General features: G+C 41.6%; 1 protein-coding gene across 1 annotated transcript in view; it reads left to right on the top strand.

Moving 5' to 3' along the window:
* Positions 1-3,789: 3,789 nt before the first annotated feature.
* Positions 3,790-18,671, top strand: part of tbx15 (T-box transcription factor 15) — a 28,929-nt gene continuing 14,047 nt past the window's right edge. The window contains exons 1-3 of the mRNA XM_026376634.1: positions 3,790-4,249; positions 10,181-10,388; positions 13,035-13,136. Of these exons, the coding sequence (XP_026232419.1) occupies positions 4,063-4,249; positions 10,181-10,388; positions 13,035-13,136 (497 nt within the window). The 5' untranslated portion in view covers positions 3,790-4,062. The remainder of the gene's footprint in view (positions 4,250-10,180; positions 10,389-13,034; positions 13,137-18,671) is intronic.

The raw sequence follows: 18,671 nt of genomic DNA, 5'->3' as shown, positions 1-18,671 counted from the left end.
CGCACACGCACAGTGGAGCTGCGCTGTGATTTTTCCATCTCGGCGCATCCTCACTAGATTTATTTCCCTTTGCGTCATTTTTTTTTTCTTTTGGCATAAAAAGCGGACAGAATATAAATAGAAACACGTACAGACTCTACACACACACACACACACACACACACACACACACACACACACCACACACCCACACACAGCACCAGGTTGTTAATCACGGCGACCTGTTAGGACCAGATGCGGCCGGAGACGTGCGCAGGCCTCGGTGACGTCGCTGTGGCGCAATAAGTAAACTGCAACTGAAGCGTTTTATGCGCAGAAGTAAAAACTTTAATAGAGTCGTAGTAAATGTTATTTTTTTAGAGAAATGGAAATGGTGTCGCATGGAAACAGCTACAGACAAAATAAACATCAGAAATGGGCTTTTTGGTGATGTAGAAGTTTTACGGTGAACACGCAGTGAGCAGAAAAGGAAACTAATAAACATTAAACCTCTTAACCTTCAGCAGACAGCAGAGATTTTATCACACTAATATACAACGAACTTCATTTATCAGTGACCTCATGTAAATTACGGAACATAAATATAAAATTGAAAATAACTTTGCGGTGTTTGTTTTACAGCTGTAATATCTGACAATTATTTCTAAGAAACGTCAGCGGTGATAAATTAGCCCCTGACATTTTATTAAAGGACCATTGCGACTTTTTAAACCTCTTGAGCAGGGTGGCCGAACTGTTTAGTTGAGTTTAGAAGCAGTAGAAGCAGAAGACAAACACGCAAGTGTCGTATAATTAGGCCGATTTATTTACTTAAATCGTTAGTTTGAGAATAGAACATAACGTTTACCCAGATAGGCTGTAACTGCAGGATATTTTCCACTTTATAATTACATCTGTATAACACCCGTTGAAGATTTATTTGACTCCACAAAACAAAGGACACGCACAGCGTGGATGTTTTCAGAATAAGAAGTTTCAGTGTGTTATTATTGACTATTATTGTTTCATTCCTTTGTTCACAGCGATGTCTGGTGTGAAATTAACAAACTCTGTCATTTTAAAGTATAAAGTTTTATTTGACCTTTTATTGATTTGATTTTAAAAAATCTCTCATATACTATCTCTTACTATGAACTATTTCTTATCGTCATTACGCACACGAGTCGCTGCGCACTTGGTCCAAACCTCCACTTCCTTTTTGGATATTTGCTTCTTCTTCTTTTTTTTTTTATCTTGTTCTTGAACTCCGACCTTTTGGTTGTGGTCATCACAGTAACACAGTTTATAATTAAATGCACAATTTGACACCTATAACATAATCTTAAATTAGGCTGCTGCTGCTTTTATAAATATAAAAATCTGCGTCATGTGAATTTAGCTTCGTTGCACACGTGTCTGCAAGTTTAACCTGCAGCTCCTGCTCTGCAACATGTATAGAGCGTCCAGTCCAGCGTGGGGGGGTCACAGTCACTGACCCGAGAGCTGCTGCCGCTTCAGAGACTCTGCTGCTGGCTTCCTTCTCCGGGGTCAGGCGGGGTCAGAGGTTTTGTTTAATTGAATATTAACGGCACGTTTGAGCGTCTCGGCCCCGCTTCCACGCGTCTGTTCTGGTTGCACGAAATCTAAAAACAAACTGTTCTCAGTTGGATTTCGGGTGTGTGACTGTGTTTATGAGTAAAAAGTTCTCAGACTCTCCAGTTTGGTAAAAACGGCAACAGAACTGGCAACTGTGGTGGTTTGGGTCCTAATTATGTGAGAAATTCAGAAATAATTTCAGAGAAAATATTTGTAGTTGAACCTCTGGAGATTTAATTAAAGTGAGAATCAAAGAGTTCAGATTTGGTTCAGTTTTGGGCGACTGAGATGCCATCAGGCTATAATTAGGATCTAAACAGCAAACAGTTGGTTTTAGTTTTTACTACGGGTGTTGAACCAGTTTCCTCCCACACGATACCCCAGCCGCCCCGCCCCGCCCCGCACACACACACACGCAGGCACACGCACAATATTTACTTCCTTTGCCAAAACTTTACGCACGAGCGATAATAAAAGTATCGACTGAGTAAAGTTGTTTAAATTGATGTTTCAGATCATTTTCAAACTTTGTATTCTTTGCTTATCTGGTTTGTTTCTCAATAATTAGTTTTACGCCCAAATAAAAACACAAAGCGCGAAAATAGTTTCTACTAAACAACAGAAAGTCGGTAGAAGTTCGTCGTTCGTCGCCCAGCGGAGATTTGAAGTGTGTCAGGAGGAAATGATGAATTAAGGCGAGTTGAATTATTTCATTTAAGCTGTAAGATGTCACTAAAATAACCCGACGGGGTTTATTTCTTTGTGACTATTTTATTTTCCAGTTGTCTTAATTTGTTGTGATGCTCTAACAGTTGTTCCACCTTCACAGCAGAGTCATGAACCCGCTGCGCACTTCAATATATCTTTCTGTTAAGAACAACGCTCTGCGGTGACCTTTGGGAAAGCTCCCCTGTCTGCGGGCGCAGGTTGACTTCAGGCCCGCTCGGTGCCGAACTCCGCTTCTTTCTCCCGCTGACGGGAAACGTGTAAAAGATTTTTCCTCCGCGGTAGAAAGTGATCATCCTGTTTTCTTCAGGCGCTTCTTCCCGAGCATCAGGCCCGCACACACATCTCATGCAGCTCAGAGCAAGGTCTCAGCAAAGAGCTCATGTTTTTAAAGAGTAAAATATATCTCATTATAATTCTTATAATTTAATTCGGTTTTGTTGAGTGTAGAGTCTATTTACTATTTACTCACACTGGAAAAAGTATTTTTCACTTTTTTCACTTATTTTAACACAAAATGTTAAAAACAAAAAAAAGAAATCAGAAAATATTCTTAATTTTTATTATTTTATCGAATGACACTGGACTCGTGTCATTTCATGGTAATTTGCTCTTTTATTTCACCAGTAGCAGGAATTTAACAACAAAATATTAACGATTAATACCTGATTATGTTATAGTTACAGTTAAATAGTTAATAGACTTGTAGAATAATTAGACATGAAGTCGTGGAAGGAAACTTATTTTTTAAATCAACAATCATTATTATCTATTATATTATTATCTATTCTCTGAACACACCAGTTCATCATATTGGTTATGAATATGTTTCTGTTACCGAGCGGACAACGCGCCGGGCAGAGCTGCTTCCCTTCCTAATCTTCTGGTCTCGTCTAGTCTGGGACCAGCCCACCTGTCCTGCTGCAGCTCTGCTTCAGCTGTCGGGCGACACGATGAAGCTGTGACGGGACTTTTCCTCCAATCTGCCCCAGTAGTGATGGAGGCAGCAGCTCAGGCTTGATGAGAAACGCATTTTAAAATGACACGGGGACATTTTTCTGTGAGGTGAGGGCCTCGCTGTGGCCCAAACCTGCCTGAGGAGAAGTGAATCTGCAGGATCTGAACAAAGTGAGAGGCTGGGGAGGTCAGTGACTGCATCAATAAATTCAAATGACAGCTAAGTTATTGTGCTGCAGGCAAATCTTCGGCTAAATGACAAAAAATATAATAAGCTCATGTGTTTTCCATTGGCTACATTATGAAGTGGTTGATTAGGCTGCTGCAGTTCTGATGACGGTTCCTCTTCCAGGACGCGCGTCTCGCCCCGCTCCCATTGGACAGAACTCTTCGTGCTGCTCTCTTTTCTCTCTCCTCATTGGACGCTGGCGTTTGACAGGGCGCGTGAGGGCCGCCCTCTGCGCTTGGAAAAAATGCTCCTCCAGAAGTGAGTATCAATCAGAGAGAAGTGAGGGGGTCAGAAAGAGAAAAAGAAAAACGCGGAGTGGAAGGACAGAGCGGCACACCGCATCAAAACGATCAATCCTCTCGGACTCGAACTCCTGCGCAGCCAGGATGACGCACTCTGCCTTTAAAAGTTTGACGCGGCGTTTCTAGTCAGAGTTGGATTTACTTTGGACACTTGGTGAGTTTGAGCCTCGCTGTAAACACTGACGTGTGCATTTTTATTGTTTGCTTCACTGCAAACTTTGGACGGACGGAGTGGCTTTTTCGCCGCGTCCCCTTCGGGTGGATTTGAGAGAAATGAGTGAGAGGAGGCGATCTGCCGCAGCTCTGAGCTCTAGAGCCCACGCTTTTTCCGTGGAAGCCCTGATCGGCTCCAACAAGAAGAGGAAGCTCCGAGGCTGGGAGGAGAAGGAGCTGGAGTTGTCCATGGAGAGTCTCGCCACCGACGGAGAGGACCCAACGCACTGTCTGGATATGGACCCGGGTCAGTGCGCAGACATGCACCACACCGCTCAGTTGTCCGGAGTGCACCGTTAGATCACTGAAGCGCAACGCAAACCCACGAGTCCCGAGTCAAAACATGGCTCCACTTTCAATGACCCAACCCACGACACCGCATGTAGTTAGAAGCTCCACGGTCTCCATGTGAATGTGGATGATTTATTCTTTAAACCGAGTGAGAAGTTGTTGTTTTAGTGATTCTGCTTCACTGCAGCGCAGAAAAGAAAGGAAGACGTTTTGTAGTTGCTGCTGTAGCGTAGCTTCCAAAAAAGATGAGTGCAGGCCTGAAGAGAAAGTCTCTGCTGTCAGAAAAATAACACAGCATTCCTTAAGGAAGCCAATCAATCAGTGATCTCACTGCGCTTCAGACGCGAGGCTCAGATTAGACGTGTGTCTCTTGGTTTGTCCAGGTTTTGACTCGGGACTGGTGGATTACACTGTCAGATAGAAATAACATCAAAAACAGTAGAAATAGTTGAATGAGTCAGAGCCTAAAGTCGTGCTGCTGTTTGGACGCAGTTTGCTTTCAACAGAAATTTGGCTGCAGGCTTTGGAGGAGGCCTGACGTGACGCGTTTTATCCTGACAGACAAACGATTCTAGACCTTTTTAATTCTATTGAACCAGATTCGGAGTAATGAGTCCAGGTACTTGTGCAGATTTGCAGGTGAATGTGCGCCCGTATTGCGCCACCGGGAGAATATTTTATATTTCATAAGTTTATTAAGTTTATTGACGCTTAGAAAAAACTTTGAAGGTTTAAAGAGGCAAATAGTTTAATAATAAAATCAATAAAATGCACAAAGGAGGATTAAGAAAAACCCTTTTATTGAAATATAGCAAAAGAAAAGATCAGATACTAATTTATTACTCGCACTAATTAAAGTTCTATGTGATTAATTATTTATTTTTCCATAATGTTAAATTCACAGCTCATTTGCAGTTGATTTTATTTATTTATTTTGCAGCATGTACGCTCCAGTATTACTGTTCCTGTGAATTAGTTCATTATAATATCTCTGATCACACTGAGATAAACCTGCTGTGGCGCTGAAAAAGAGCTCGAAGTGACTTTTAACCTCGACGCTTCGCTTTGCGCTTCACAATCCGAGCTGCGCGCCCCTTTTAGGTCACAGATAAAAGTACATTTGTCTGCAAATTCAATTCACACAACGTTAAATATAATAAATAACAAATATTTTTTAACTTTATTCGTCTATTTGCAAAATGTTAGAGGTCGAGAAAACGATTTTTCCTCGTGAGGATTGTGGATCTCGATGATTGGATATTTAATGAAATGGGCCTGAACGACTCGTACTGTGTTAAATGAACTTTACAGCTTATTACATTTCTGTAGGAACATAAACAGACAGACGTGAAACTTTCCGAGCTCTGCGTCCTGTTCACACACTGCAGGCCAACGCTGAGTCCCGCTGCCTGCTGCAGGCTGCAGGCTGACCCCTGGGGCGCAGCGCCTTTACGCACGACTCCTCTCTGGTGCGAAACTTCGTGGATGAAAAACAGAACTTAAGAAAGAGGAAAATAAAAGTAAATGACCGGGAGCAGGATTTGAATGAGGGGAAGTTGTTTTAGAAATCATCATGGGGATTTAACCTGTTGATGCATAGATCAGTGCGAACTGAGGTTAAATAAGGGAGGTGACACTAAACTTTGGTTTTGTGTGTGTGTGTGTGTGTGTGTGTGTGTGTGTGTGTGTGTGTGTGTGTGTGTGTGTGTGTGTGTGTGTGTGTGTGTGTGTGTTTCAAAGGTCAAAATGAAACAGAACTCAAATCAAACCGCGGTCAATGCGGGAATAATTATCCAATCGTCTTTAATTCCGTGAGGCAGAAATGTTTTTTTGTTCGCTCTCTCCCAGGTTTTGTTCCGGGTGATTTCAGAATTTGTGGCTGTATGAACGACACAGTTCCCGCCCCCCTCTGGTCCCACTCATTAGCAGGCGGGTTCCTGGCAGGTTCATCGTGTCCTGCTCGGGTCCTAATGCCTCCGCTTTGGCGCAGTCGGGCGGCTGTGACCGAGAACAGCGAGTCTCTGTGGTCAGATTATGTGGTTTTGAGGAATCCTTAACGGAGTGATTTTATTTTTACTCCACGCCAGGCTAGGCTGGAAGCCGACTGGTCGTATAACACGTTTATTAGCCCTAAAGACAAGGCCAGGACTGAGAGAAGCACAGGCTCGCATTTTACAGTCGGACTGTAAGAGCCGAGCGGCTCAGTTAGCACAGAAAAAGTAGTTTTGCTAGAGCTCACAAAACCTCTGCAGCTACAACTCGGTAGGTTTACAATTAACACGAGAAGCTACATCTAGTATAACTTATTATTTAATGCCATTTAGAAAAGGCCTCACTCAAGTTGTGCGATTTACAAGGTGACACTTTTCGCTTTTACGCGTAAATTACGCACAGAACCAAACACATTCAGACAGTGACAATTTCACCAGGTGTCTGCTGGTTAAACGCGAACACTGCTGTTTGGTAACATACCGAAGGCCGCTTCTTCCTTTCAGAGTTTCTCTAAGAGGGTTTTTCCTCTGTGGAGCGCGCAGGCTGAGAGAAGACGTGTTTAGTTTTTGTTTCCATCCATTCAGTGAGCAAACAGACGCTCCACGGTGTGAACTGAGTTATCAGTGATTTCATATTTCGCAAATGATCATGTCCACTTTCTTGATAAAATACTTCACTATAAATGCTAAACGACTAATAGCTATATAATAATTCTAACAGATTTCAAGTCCACCTGTGATATTTAACTTCTTACTCTAGAAAAACTTTTTCTGTTGAATGTGTTTAGTATTTTAAGGATCCTCTCACATTTTACTGCTGCTCCACAGCTTCAAATGGAAATTCTGGAGATGATAAAAATCATTGGATAAAAATTTCTCAAATTTACATTTGGGGGAGTTTTAGGATTTAAATATAATTTTCTATCTTTGACCAGGTTTAAGAGGCAACTTTCAAAATAAATATCTCAAATTAGGTGATGAATCTCTACCTACAAACTATCACACACCTGTATCAGACTTATTATGATGAAGATGATTTTAGATCAAATATTTATCTGCGGTTCAGAGTTGGAAAAATTAAATTCAGCTTCAATTAAACTTTAAATCTCTTTATTTGTTTTTACATTGCTTCTTGTAATCATGAATCTTTAAATGCAGAATGTAGCTTTATTGTTCAACTAAAACAACAAAATATTTGTATTAGTTATGATCTACTTAGTGAATAAAAAGCTTTTTATAACATTATTAAAATCAGGTCCTCTCAGTGTTTTGGGGCATTAAGCTGTTTGCAGCTGGTGTGAGTGTGACTCCATGTGAACTGTGACACAGAGGACAATGACATGTACACCGCTGACTTGATTCAATTCAGACCACTTAGGGGCGACTATGGATGTTGGCTTTATTGTAATGGGGCCTGGCATGAGCTGATTGGGAGCCTTTAACCACTAGATACAGGCCCCAAGTGTGTGTGTGTGAGTGTGTGAGAAGCTAACCACAGCAGATGTCAGAGCAGCGTTCGGCTGAATGGGCAAATTTTTGTTCATCCATAAATGTCAGTTCTTATTCATTCAGCTAAAAAAAAAAAAAAAAGAAATGAAACAAAAGCTTCAGCCTTCGTATAAAGTCATCACTGTGTTTCCAGTTTGGATTTTTCTTTCTGACTCTGAGTTTGTACATAAACACAAACACGAAGCCGGTTCTGGGAGCGTGGTGGTGTATTTCAGACCCGTGTGTGTGGCTGGTGACTGGTGGAGGACAGGTCCTTCAGCCTGATGACAGGGCAGCCAGGCACAGTTCACAGGCTCCCGCTTGGCTGACAGTTCCCCTTCACTGCATCTCGGAGGCATTCCTGCCAAATTGTCTCTTTTAATCAGACCGCTTTTGCTGTCTGGAATGCGTCTGTTTCCTCTGAACGCCTCCGTTTCACACACTAACATCCAGTTTTTGGAGATATGGAGCTAAATGTGGCTTTTCAGGTTGTGTTTACTGCAAATATTTTTAGTTGTGATGCCAAAATATGTCAATGTTTTTATACAGTGTCAAGTCTTCTTGCACACGAGGTAAAGCCACAGCATTTAGATCTTAATTAGAAAACCTGATGAATGACACAGACATGATAGATTACGGAACATGAATGATTAAAAAAGAATAAATGCCTCCACAGTAGATTGGATCAGACAAACCTCCATCGTATGATTATTTTTTTACTGACACCGTCACCAGTGTGTTTTTCACTTTCTGCAGAACAGTTTGATGCTGAGACCAAAACACAATCACAAATTCCTCACCCCCCCTCTTTTTAGTCCTGTTAAATTAAATGCCTTCTGTTGGCATCATCTCATCTTATTGGTCCCATCTGAAGATTACATTACAGCACTGCAGAGTTTTTTAAATGGGGTGGGGGGATTGATCCATCTGTCTTGTCCTCTTCCTTTAACACCATCAGTGTGTGTAATAAGTGTTTTTTATGGGGAGTGAGGGGGCAGCTAGCTGACTGATTGAGTGTCTCACTGTGGATCTGCATGTGTGCGAACAGTTAAAGGGGGACGATGAGGAGACTGATCATGTGTGACAGTCCTCACTGGCTGCAGTGACACTGGAAGGATCTCCCAAGAAGATGATGGAAAGTCTCTCTCTGTCTCTCTGTGGTCAGTCCGCCCCCCTATCCCTCCTCTCCGCTCCTCCTATCTCCATCTCTTCTCTCTGGGCTCTTGTTTCCAGCGGGGTTGGCTCAGCCTGCGCCGCGGCGGTTTCACCTGGGACGCAGTCCAGTCTCTCAGCAGCTTTGCATTTGCATAACCATATTTGTGTGCCCTTAGTCTGCCAAGTCAACCTCCTCATGTCAGGGCCCCCGATAAATAATACATTATTAGATATTTTTTTTCTTTTTGGTCGGTGTTGGGGTGTGTGTAGGATATTCAGCCGTAAACTGTTTCAAAGAAAAGTGAAATAAGACTTGGTGCATGTGCATGTGGTGATCTTATGAGAGTTTGTCTGTTAAAGTGCAGATCAGGAGTGTTGAACGTTAAAAATCCAGCACCCCAGCTGGAAAAACTATGATACAATTTGACATTTAATACCCAAACATTTCGATTTTAATTTGAAATAACATCACATGTGTGTAAAGTAATATTTAAAGGTCAGAGTGAAGGAGAGTAATCATTTTTATACTGGCAGAAAATGAGCTTGGATTTAGAATCTAGTATAATTTGTGAGCTCCTGTTTGACATTAAAGAAATACTTTAGTGTTAAAATGCAGTGAAGATGGTGGAAATGTGCTGTGGACTAAATAATGATGCTGCAAATTCAACATGTGGATAGTGCAGGATTGTCAGGTGTTTCTGTTATTTTGTCCACCAGGCTGTGGCCTGAATAGCCAGGCTGCTTATTCCACTTGAAGTGAATAAGGCGAATGTAAAGCGGCTGAGGTCACTGGTTGGTGTCTGGGAGTCAGAGAGGCTCAGACGGATGGAAACCTCTCCTGTAGGTCTGGATGTGATTCAGGATGAAGGGAACGTTTTTATCTGCTCAAACGTTGTGAATGGTCAGTCTGTAAAACCTGGTCCAGAAGGAGCATTTGAAGGGAAACTTAATTTGCTGGATGTTTCCCATCGGAGTTCGTCATTGTGTGGCCCAATTCAAAATTTAATATTTTCTACATCGCACTTCAAAGTCTTCACGCAACATTTATTCTGCTTTTGACATCAGCCCAGAACTCCACGACGAGCTGTGCCAGAGAGACAAACTCGCCCGTCTCTCTCCAGGCTGGAGAAGGCAGGTGATTTGGAGTCGGTGGAGAGAACTTTCTCGCCGCGCCAAGTTTCCTGCGTAAAGCCGCGCATTAATTCCACTGTTTCAGAGCTGCATTCTCAGCATCTTCCTCATTTCCCCCTCAGACTCAGAAGCGAGTCCCGGCTCCGACGGAGAGGGTCTGGCCGAGAGGACATCGTGCTCCTTTGGCTCACCTGCCGACCTGGCTCCCGGTCCCTGCGATCAGTCGCCCCCGGCCTCCATGGAGGAGATCCAGGTGGAGCTGCAGTGCGCAGATCTGTGGAAGCGCTTCCATGACATCGGCACGGAGATGATCATCACTAAGGCGGGCAGGTAGGCCAGACACGCACGCACACACACGCACACACACGCACACACCTGCTGGAAGTAGCTCAGAAGGTTTACGTGCGGCTCTGCGGCGGAATTATGGCGCAGACAGACTCTGTGCCAACTGTGCGTAAAGGGAGATTTTGCAAACTTTTACGCACGACAGAGTATTTTCTAATTATTTGGAGAGCACAAACAGCTAAGAAGGTTCCTCTTCAGTCCCACTGTGAATTAATTTTCGAAAATAATTTCACATAAGGGGACACACACACACACACACACACACACACACACACACACACACACACACACACACACACACACACACACACACACTCACTCACTCAGTTTCGGGGGTGTTAATGTGTTGCACATGCAGGCCGCTCTGCTGCGTTCAGGCCTTCACGACGCGGCAGGTTATTCCTGATGCTGGAGAACAAGGAGAGCTGGTTCTAATTAATCTCTCTCTAACATGTTCCGGGTTCTCGCACCAACAGTCCCACAAAACCCAGAGCAAGCGCAGGAGTTGACCTGCGGATCCTGCAGGAAAGACCTTTCCCCGCAGCCTGCTCCCCTCACCGCGCCCGGAGCGCCGCACATTTCCACCAACATTTCCTCCTCTCTTCACATCAGTCGGCAGACGACTGATAACAGGATTTTTATGATCGTGCTGAGTCTTTAAAGCTCTTGTTTGTTAAATGACGTGAAGTAGCGCTGTCCACGATGAGATCAGTCTTTATATTTCTCAAAACAGTTTGAAATTATGAGACATATTGATTGAAGATGATACAGAATAATTTAATTGCATGTTTGAATTTGGGTCTTTTTATTTACATCATATAAAACAGCAGATTTTAACCTATACACATGTCCAGCTTTCTAAACCTGTTCTTCTGGTCATTTGTTTGACCCTTTAAAACCATATTCATTAATTACATTTTATTTTTAGCGCGGTTTTAATTGAAACCAGAGGCTGTTTTCATCTTTTCTCTCTGCTCTGACTTCAGATTAAATAACCTCTAACCCTCCTCTGCTCGTTACAGACTACACTTGGCTGTTTTTTATGAATTGGGTTTAAATTGGTAATCAGCTCATAAACAGAGCAACAATGAGTTTGCGCTGAAGCAGAGTGAAGACGGACGAGACCGTCGCCGTGCGCACTTCACGGCCTGCTCATAATAAGCCCATAAATCCAGAAGAGAAGGGAAGCACGAAAACAGCCCTCTGTTCTCATTAGTCCGGGCTGGATTTACGACCTTTAAATGAAAAAGTAAAATGCAGCGTTTGAAGTGCAAAACGAGGAATTAAGTTGAAGCACGTCCTTCTCTGTGTACACAGCGTTTTATTTCATATCAGCGTCGTTTCCTCCTTTTTACGCAGTTTTCACGACGTTTGCACCAAAGTGAGTTTAAGTCTTCAACATCAAAACAGAGGAGGTGAAATCTATTTATAATCTCATTTAAATCACATTCCAGTTAAACTATTTTAAATATTTATGAAAAAATTAAGACATTAGCAGAATAAAGCTCAGCAGTGCAAAGGTCAGAGGTCACAGCGGGATGACACTACGGAGTGTTCAGTGAAATAATAAAAACACAAAGAAACATTTATAATTTCTAGTATTTAAAAATTTAGTTTTTATAAATTAATGGCCCCACAAAAATTAAATATGATGTGATGCACAGATTAAATGTTGGGTTTTATTAAATTAACCAATTAGGGAAATTAAATTAATTAAAGACAATAAAACCGCTCTGAGCTCTGATTAAGCAAAAAACTGCCTCTCCCCAAATCTAAAGGTGGATGTTTACTTCTTCCCCTACAGAGAAGCCAGTCAGCAACAGTTTGTGTGCAACTAACTGCAACTAAAATCTAAATCTTAAAGTCTTTCACCAATTACCTCTTATAAAGTTTCAATTATCAGCCTTGTTTTCAAATACTTCCAGCGTATAGTTAATACATTTATCTATTTAATGAACATAAACACGTAGCTGCAGGTTGATGAGCTCATTCAGTGCTGCACAAACATCACTGTGTTTACATCAACTGTTCAAACGAAGGACTTGAACACATCATCTCCTCTGATTTCACTGTCTAACGAGTGACGGAGCAAATGTAGATTCTCCTCAAACCTTCAAACAACTCTTAACTCAGAAGTCTGGGTATTTTGTACAGTAGCCTGCAGAACTGGAGGGAGGCGCCTCAGTGCTCCACTGCACAAGCGTTTCCAATAATTAACGGTACAGCATCATAATAAAAATCAGCAGTCAACATGTCACAGGGAATCAGAATCAGAAATAATGCTCGGCACATGTAAAAAAGAAATTTTTGATGTTAGTTAGCTGAAATTAAAAGACCCAAACAGGCAGTTCAGGTCAGTAATATTACTTTATCTTACATTTTTAGACATTTGAATATTTATGTGAGGTTTATGTTGTTTCTTTGTAAAAATAACTGTCAGAAAAAATTCCTTTTTGCACCTATGAGTTAATTAGCTGCACACGTAACATTCATCTTTCTGTTTGTAGTGGAGATCCTAGTCTGTTCAGGTGATTTTAAGATTTGTCCTCTTTTATTTCCACACCTGCAGGAAAACAAAGAGACACCTATTACTCTGTTATACAACAGTAAGTGTTGCTTTTTCCACTTCAGGAGGATGTTTCCTGCCATGCGAGTGAAGATAGCAGGTCTGGACCCTCATCAGCAGTATTACATCGCCATGGACATCGTGCCTGTGGACAACAAGAGATACAGGTACCTTCCCCACACAGACAGGGCGTTAATCAATCACACATTAGTTTCATCTCCCAACACTGTTGTAGAAAACAGTCTGAAGCCCAACATTACATGTAATTGTCTTTGCACATTTCATTATGTTCCTTGCCATTTTCATTTAACTTCCAAATGCAGAAATGTGTCCCAGAGTTTCTCTACCAAACCGCTGTGAAACCAAAAAGATTTCATTCTTTTGGGTTTCAGTGGGGCGTTTAATGTCCCATGATGGTCTCAATTCTGTTTCAGATGCTTTTCACCCACAACAAGAATTAAGCTGTGGTGAAAACGCTGACTAATTGTATTTTTTTATTGGCATGAACAAAAACAAAAACAAAAAAAAAGTAAAATGTACAGATGCTGCACAGAAACACAGCTTTAGGCGACTTCAGTCTGAAAATAGCTGGATCAACCCTCAGAACCTCTTTTAATAAATGCACAGCTGGACATAATATGCACATATGTACATGTGCCTGTGAGCTGCACACGAGTCGGACTGAGCATAAACATTTTGACCTAGTTGGATTCTCGTCATCTTCTAATGTTAGAGACGTACGTAAGTGGATTTGGAAAGAACAAAAATATTTCAGCCTTTTGTCATTTTTCACATTTTTCATAACTGCTGCTGTTTTTTCTCATCAATGCAAAACACTTAGTTACTCCCATCATTTGCATCCGTGAAGTGAAGTGAAAGTGATTAAAGTGTGGATGTGCTGGAGGAAAGCTTGTGTATGATGGATCTCTCTGGATATGCAATAAGATATCCTGGCCCGCTGCACTGGTCCCTGAAGCCGGAGCCAGAGAGAGGAGATTGAAATGTATTCATCATCCCCCTGGCTGAGCAGCAGAGCCAGAGGCTGCCTGCAAATAGGATAACTCTCAACATTCAGCTGTAATGACAGAAAAGGGAAAACACGAGAGTCGAGTCAGGTTTGAGGGGGGGGGGGGGCACATACCTGCTTCTGTAGAGGTTTATAGGTTTTTTCTTTAGGGCTCAATATCAACTTTTCAGGTGTCGTGACAGAAACAGGAAGTGAAATGAAGAAGATGGGAAAAATGTGTGATGTTTACCTGCATATTCAGCGTTGGCGTCTGGTTTGAAACAGTAAGAGCGGATGCACATACAGTAACGCTCAAGTGATAATGTGGCAAATCCAATAACGTTTTACTCCCCATGCTTTCTGACTTCTTCACCCTGTGTACTCTGCTCCACCTCATGCCCGTTGGCGTCCACAAGTTTTAATATAGCGGGAAAGTGTTGAGTTATTCAAGGCAACTCCAAAACTTTGAATAAAGAATTCATTCTTCCAATAATAATAATAAAAAAAAAACAAGATAGGAAAAATGTGAATTGTGATAAATAGCAGCACCATCAAACTACACCTAATCTAAAGGTGTAGTTCAATCTAACAAGAATTAACTTTATATGGAAAGAAGTGTAGAGACATGTCTTAAAGCTGAGTTGTGTTAATGTGTGTGTTATAAATGCCCACATGGCCTCTTGGCAGCTGCTGAGCGTATTTTTAAGCAGAAAGTTAAATGGCATAAAACAAGTTTACAAGTCTTCATGTGTTGGGATGTGAGAATGAATATTTGATTGTAAAAGCTGAGCGTGCCACAGATTTAATCCCTCAGCAGAAACAAAACTATGGCATGTCAGAAAGGAATTTAAGATGCAACTCTACATAAAAACAACTTATTAGTCAACGATGTGTGTGTTTGATTCAAGTTTCCTGCATCTGTCATTTCCTATCACTGTTTATTAACGTAAAGTTTTCCACCAGAGCGGCAGACGTTCTGCCCTGCCACCTCTCCTCGTTCTCCCACCAGCGAACCAAGACATTGTGGAGGATTTTTAGAGGCCAGAAGAACTTGTAAAATTAAATAGGATTTTCTTCCTGGCTCGAGAATTTACCACAGGGCTTTGCAAACTGAGCTGGGAGCTGTCACTGGTGTGTCTCACAGTCCTGGAGAGATTGGGGTCTGGAAATCCAGTCTTTATTGGAAAGGACTTGCTTTGCTTGGGCTCCCTGCCTGTCTTTAAGAACGTCTCATTGGTGCTGCGCTCATTAAATCTCCATATATTACAGTTGTTTCATGTGGACGGTCACTCAGTTTATCCTCTGATCACTGAACGTTAGGAGATGTGTGTCCCCAAACGTACCCCAGTCCTTCAACTGCGTCAGAGTATGTTGCACTAATGCTTTAAAACACATACGTACCCCAAATACCCACAAACAATTAGAAACACACTTGAAAGAGTTAAACGTGCAAAACCTTGTGCTGCATTATGTTCTTCTAACTTGAATTAAATTAGACTTAGCTGCATGTAGAATGGCTAAATTGGATCAAATGCATTTACGGCATGTTTTTTCTATCCTTCAAATGTTAAATCTAGAAACAAAAGACACAACAAAGTCCTGATCACCATGTAATAATTCCACAAGCTCCAGTCTTAAACCCATCATGTTAACCTGAATCAACTAAACTGAGACTGTAATAAAAATTAAACACAGTAAAACAATTAAAGCTGCACTAATCAAAATTATTCATCTTATTAGTACATCAAAATATTGTATCTTTATACGAATGAGGTTAGTTGTAGAGATAAAACCACAGAGAACTATTATTTAAGGGAATATTTTAGCTTCTTTTAGGGCTTTGTTTTGGTTTTCTGGCCCTCGACTTTAAAGTTTTGGTTCACTCTTTGTGTGTGATAACACATCATCACATTATGTGTTTACAGCTTATTCTTTTGCCCAAAGATCAATCAATAAAATCAATAAGTGCACATTTAAAATAAAACACACTTTGCCATATTCGCGAGAATCTGTATTTAACGTAATCTTTATTCTGACAACCTGTACAATAACCTGCAACAGAAGGAAGCACTGGAGGAACTCCAGCTTTTCATTATTTATACTTCATGGTGAGGATATTTGTTGTGTGCATTTCTATATGTGGGTTTTATGTTTTAACGTGCCTGCGTGTTCATCTCAGTGGGTGTATTTGAGAAAAAGAAAGAGAACCAGAGTGTGCACTGGAGTTCGGTTTTGTCAGCTGTATGGTTTGGAGTTTGGCTGGAAGGGGAGAGGACCCCCTCCTCCGCTCTCCCTCATCTGTCCAGTAAGAGTGTCACATTAAGTCCAGTCTTTATTGATCGTGCTGGTGCCAGATGGCAGATTTACGAAGATGAAAGCAAGGCGACTAATCAGATTTCCAGTCCTGTTTGGGGCTAAAGTTTCCTCGTTCCCCAACACTTTTCCTGCTATGCCGAGCGTAACCCTAAACAGCACTCCAAACAGGAAATTACAAAAACGCCTGGCAACCTTTGTTCACATGTAAATGTGTGTGTTAGTGTGTGTGTGTGTCGAGGTCGAATATCAGAGCTGTGTGTGAAGGTGTGTTGGGATGAGATGGAGTAAAAAGTGTGTAACAGGTAGATTAATGGTTTTTCATCATTTCACCAACAGAGAGCAAAAACATTTTTATGTAAATACATTTTATATGATTTTAATTTTAACTGATATTATTTAACAGGAGTTTTTCTAAACTAAACTAAAGGACAGATGGTGTTGATGCTGCACTGATTCGTGTTAATGTAACCTGTAACCAAAAAGACTCTAAGCTAAATAGTCGATGTATGAAACGACAGTGTGAGTCGTCAATGAACCAACCAAACACAGAATCCACTGAATCTGCAGCTCAGCTCCACCGAGCACACAGTTTCATAGCTCATTCTTTAATTGTCCGGCCACAACTTTACTATTGCTTCCCTCTCGCTGCGTTTCACTTTTGACCACAGTGAGCAGCTGTTTTCAGAGAAAAAGCTCTAAAATGTGCTGAGCACCAAACTGAAGACTCGTTAGCAACTAGCCAGCTGGTTATTGCTGCTGGATGTTCTCAGTATCAACTTAAAATATGATATGATGGGATATACTTCTCTTAACTTGTCTCTCCTGCCTCCACGTCATTGCAGGTTTAACACTTGTTGTGTGGCTGCTCTTCCCTGATTGACAGGGTGCATGCATTAAAATCAGGATTAAACCTTTTATACTGGATAAATAAAATAACACACGTATAGAAAGTGTAGATGAAAACTCACACGATGGCTGAAGGCGTAGCTGAGACATCAGATGGTTATTGAATGTTTTATTGGGGGTATTGGGTTGAATTGCACAGCTGAGTTCAGTTTTGGTCTTTGTTTGGAGAAATGACAAAACAATAAAACATAATACATTAATGTAGAAAAACTGAACAAAGTCCATCTGAGCTTATTAATGCATCTCACCATGTGGTCGCTGCAAACCACTCAGAACAATCTCGCTCAGTTATGAAGGTCTGGTGAAAACTGGATTCCGGTGATGGCTTCAGTGCGTTTTATTTAACAAACAGGATGGAGAACGGGACAAATACCAGTAAGAGCTGTTAGCTGTGTGTGGCCGTGGAGGGAAGGAAATAGAAGTTCTGTCGTTAAAACACATTTACATGTTTCTCGTGTGCACAGATCCTTTAATAAGAGCTCTGATTTGAACTGGTCCAACATGTCAAATCTCTCGTTGGCTTTACATTCAGTCATTTGTTGGATGCTTTTATCTCAAGCGACTAAAAAATCACACATCTTGACCAATTAGGGGTTCAGCGTCTTGCTCGTGGACACACGAGGACTGTAGGGATTGAGCTGCCTTTGATTATTGATATTGGAGGAGGTGGAGCAGATATGAGTAAACTGCTGAGCTCCTGTTGTGAATGTAGATGATGTGTTGATTATGAATGTCATGTTTAAAACACTCTACGCTGTTATAGGTGACAGAGAACTGACTTTACCTCTAACATGGCTGCCAAACAGCATGTTCACCAACATCCTTCAAAACGCTCCCATTGCTCTTTAAAGCCAGTTGTGTTTTTTGTGGCAGGAGGAGGCCGAGTGTGTATTTTTGCTTGTATTTCAGTGTATTTATACTTAGGCTTTACGAGTGTGTGTGTGTGTGTGTGTGTGTGTGTGTAGCGGGGTGGTGCAGCCCTTTGAGGCTATAACAAAAGGACCAAATGAGAGTTTTGTCCATGTTTCAGGAGTGAGTGATGACTTTGGCAGAGACGCTGCAGATAAAACACTTTCGACTGAGCGCCCGGCCAGAACTAAAGGCAAACAGCTGTGCTTCACACTGTCTCTCCACTTCTTCTTTACCTCGCTCTCCTGTTCTAGGTTTCTCTCTCTCTTTCTCTCTCATTCCACCTTTTTATCTTTATGTACATCCACTTTATCTTCCTCATTCTCTCGTCTCTCTCCCTTCCCTCCCTTTTTGTAGACAGAGAATACTATGACTGGTTGTTTGTGGACGCTGCGACAATAAAAGCCATTTTCTTTCTTTCTTTCTCTCTTTCCCTGCTGTTTAATGGGTGGGACGCCCCATTGCCCTCAAACTCACTCACAACATCATCAAATATTATGGCTCCGCTTAATTGAAACTATGCAGCAATGCAGAAATTTCAAGCACAATGAAGAAACAAAGGGGG

This window comes from Anabas testudineus, chromosome 21, assembly GCF_900324465.2.
Source record: "Anabas testudineus chromosome 21, fAnaTes1.2, whole genome shotgun sequence".
Taxonomy (NCBI): Eukaryota; Metazoa; Chordata; class Actinopteri; order Anabantiformes; family Anabantidae; genus Anabas; species Anabas testudineus.
The sequence above is the reverse complement of the archived record's forward strand: the minus strand, read 5'-3'. Positions and strand labels throughout refer to the sequence as shown.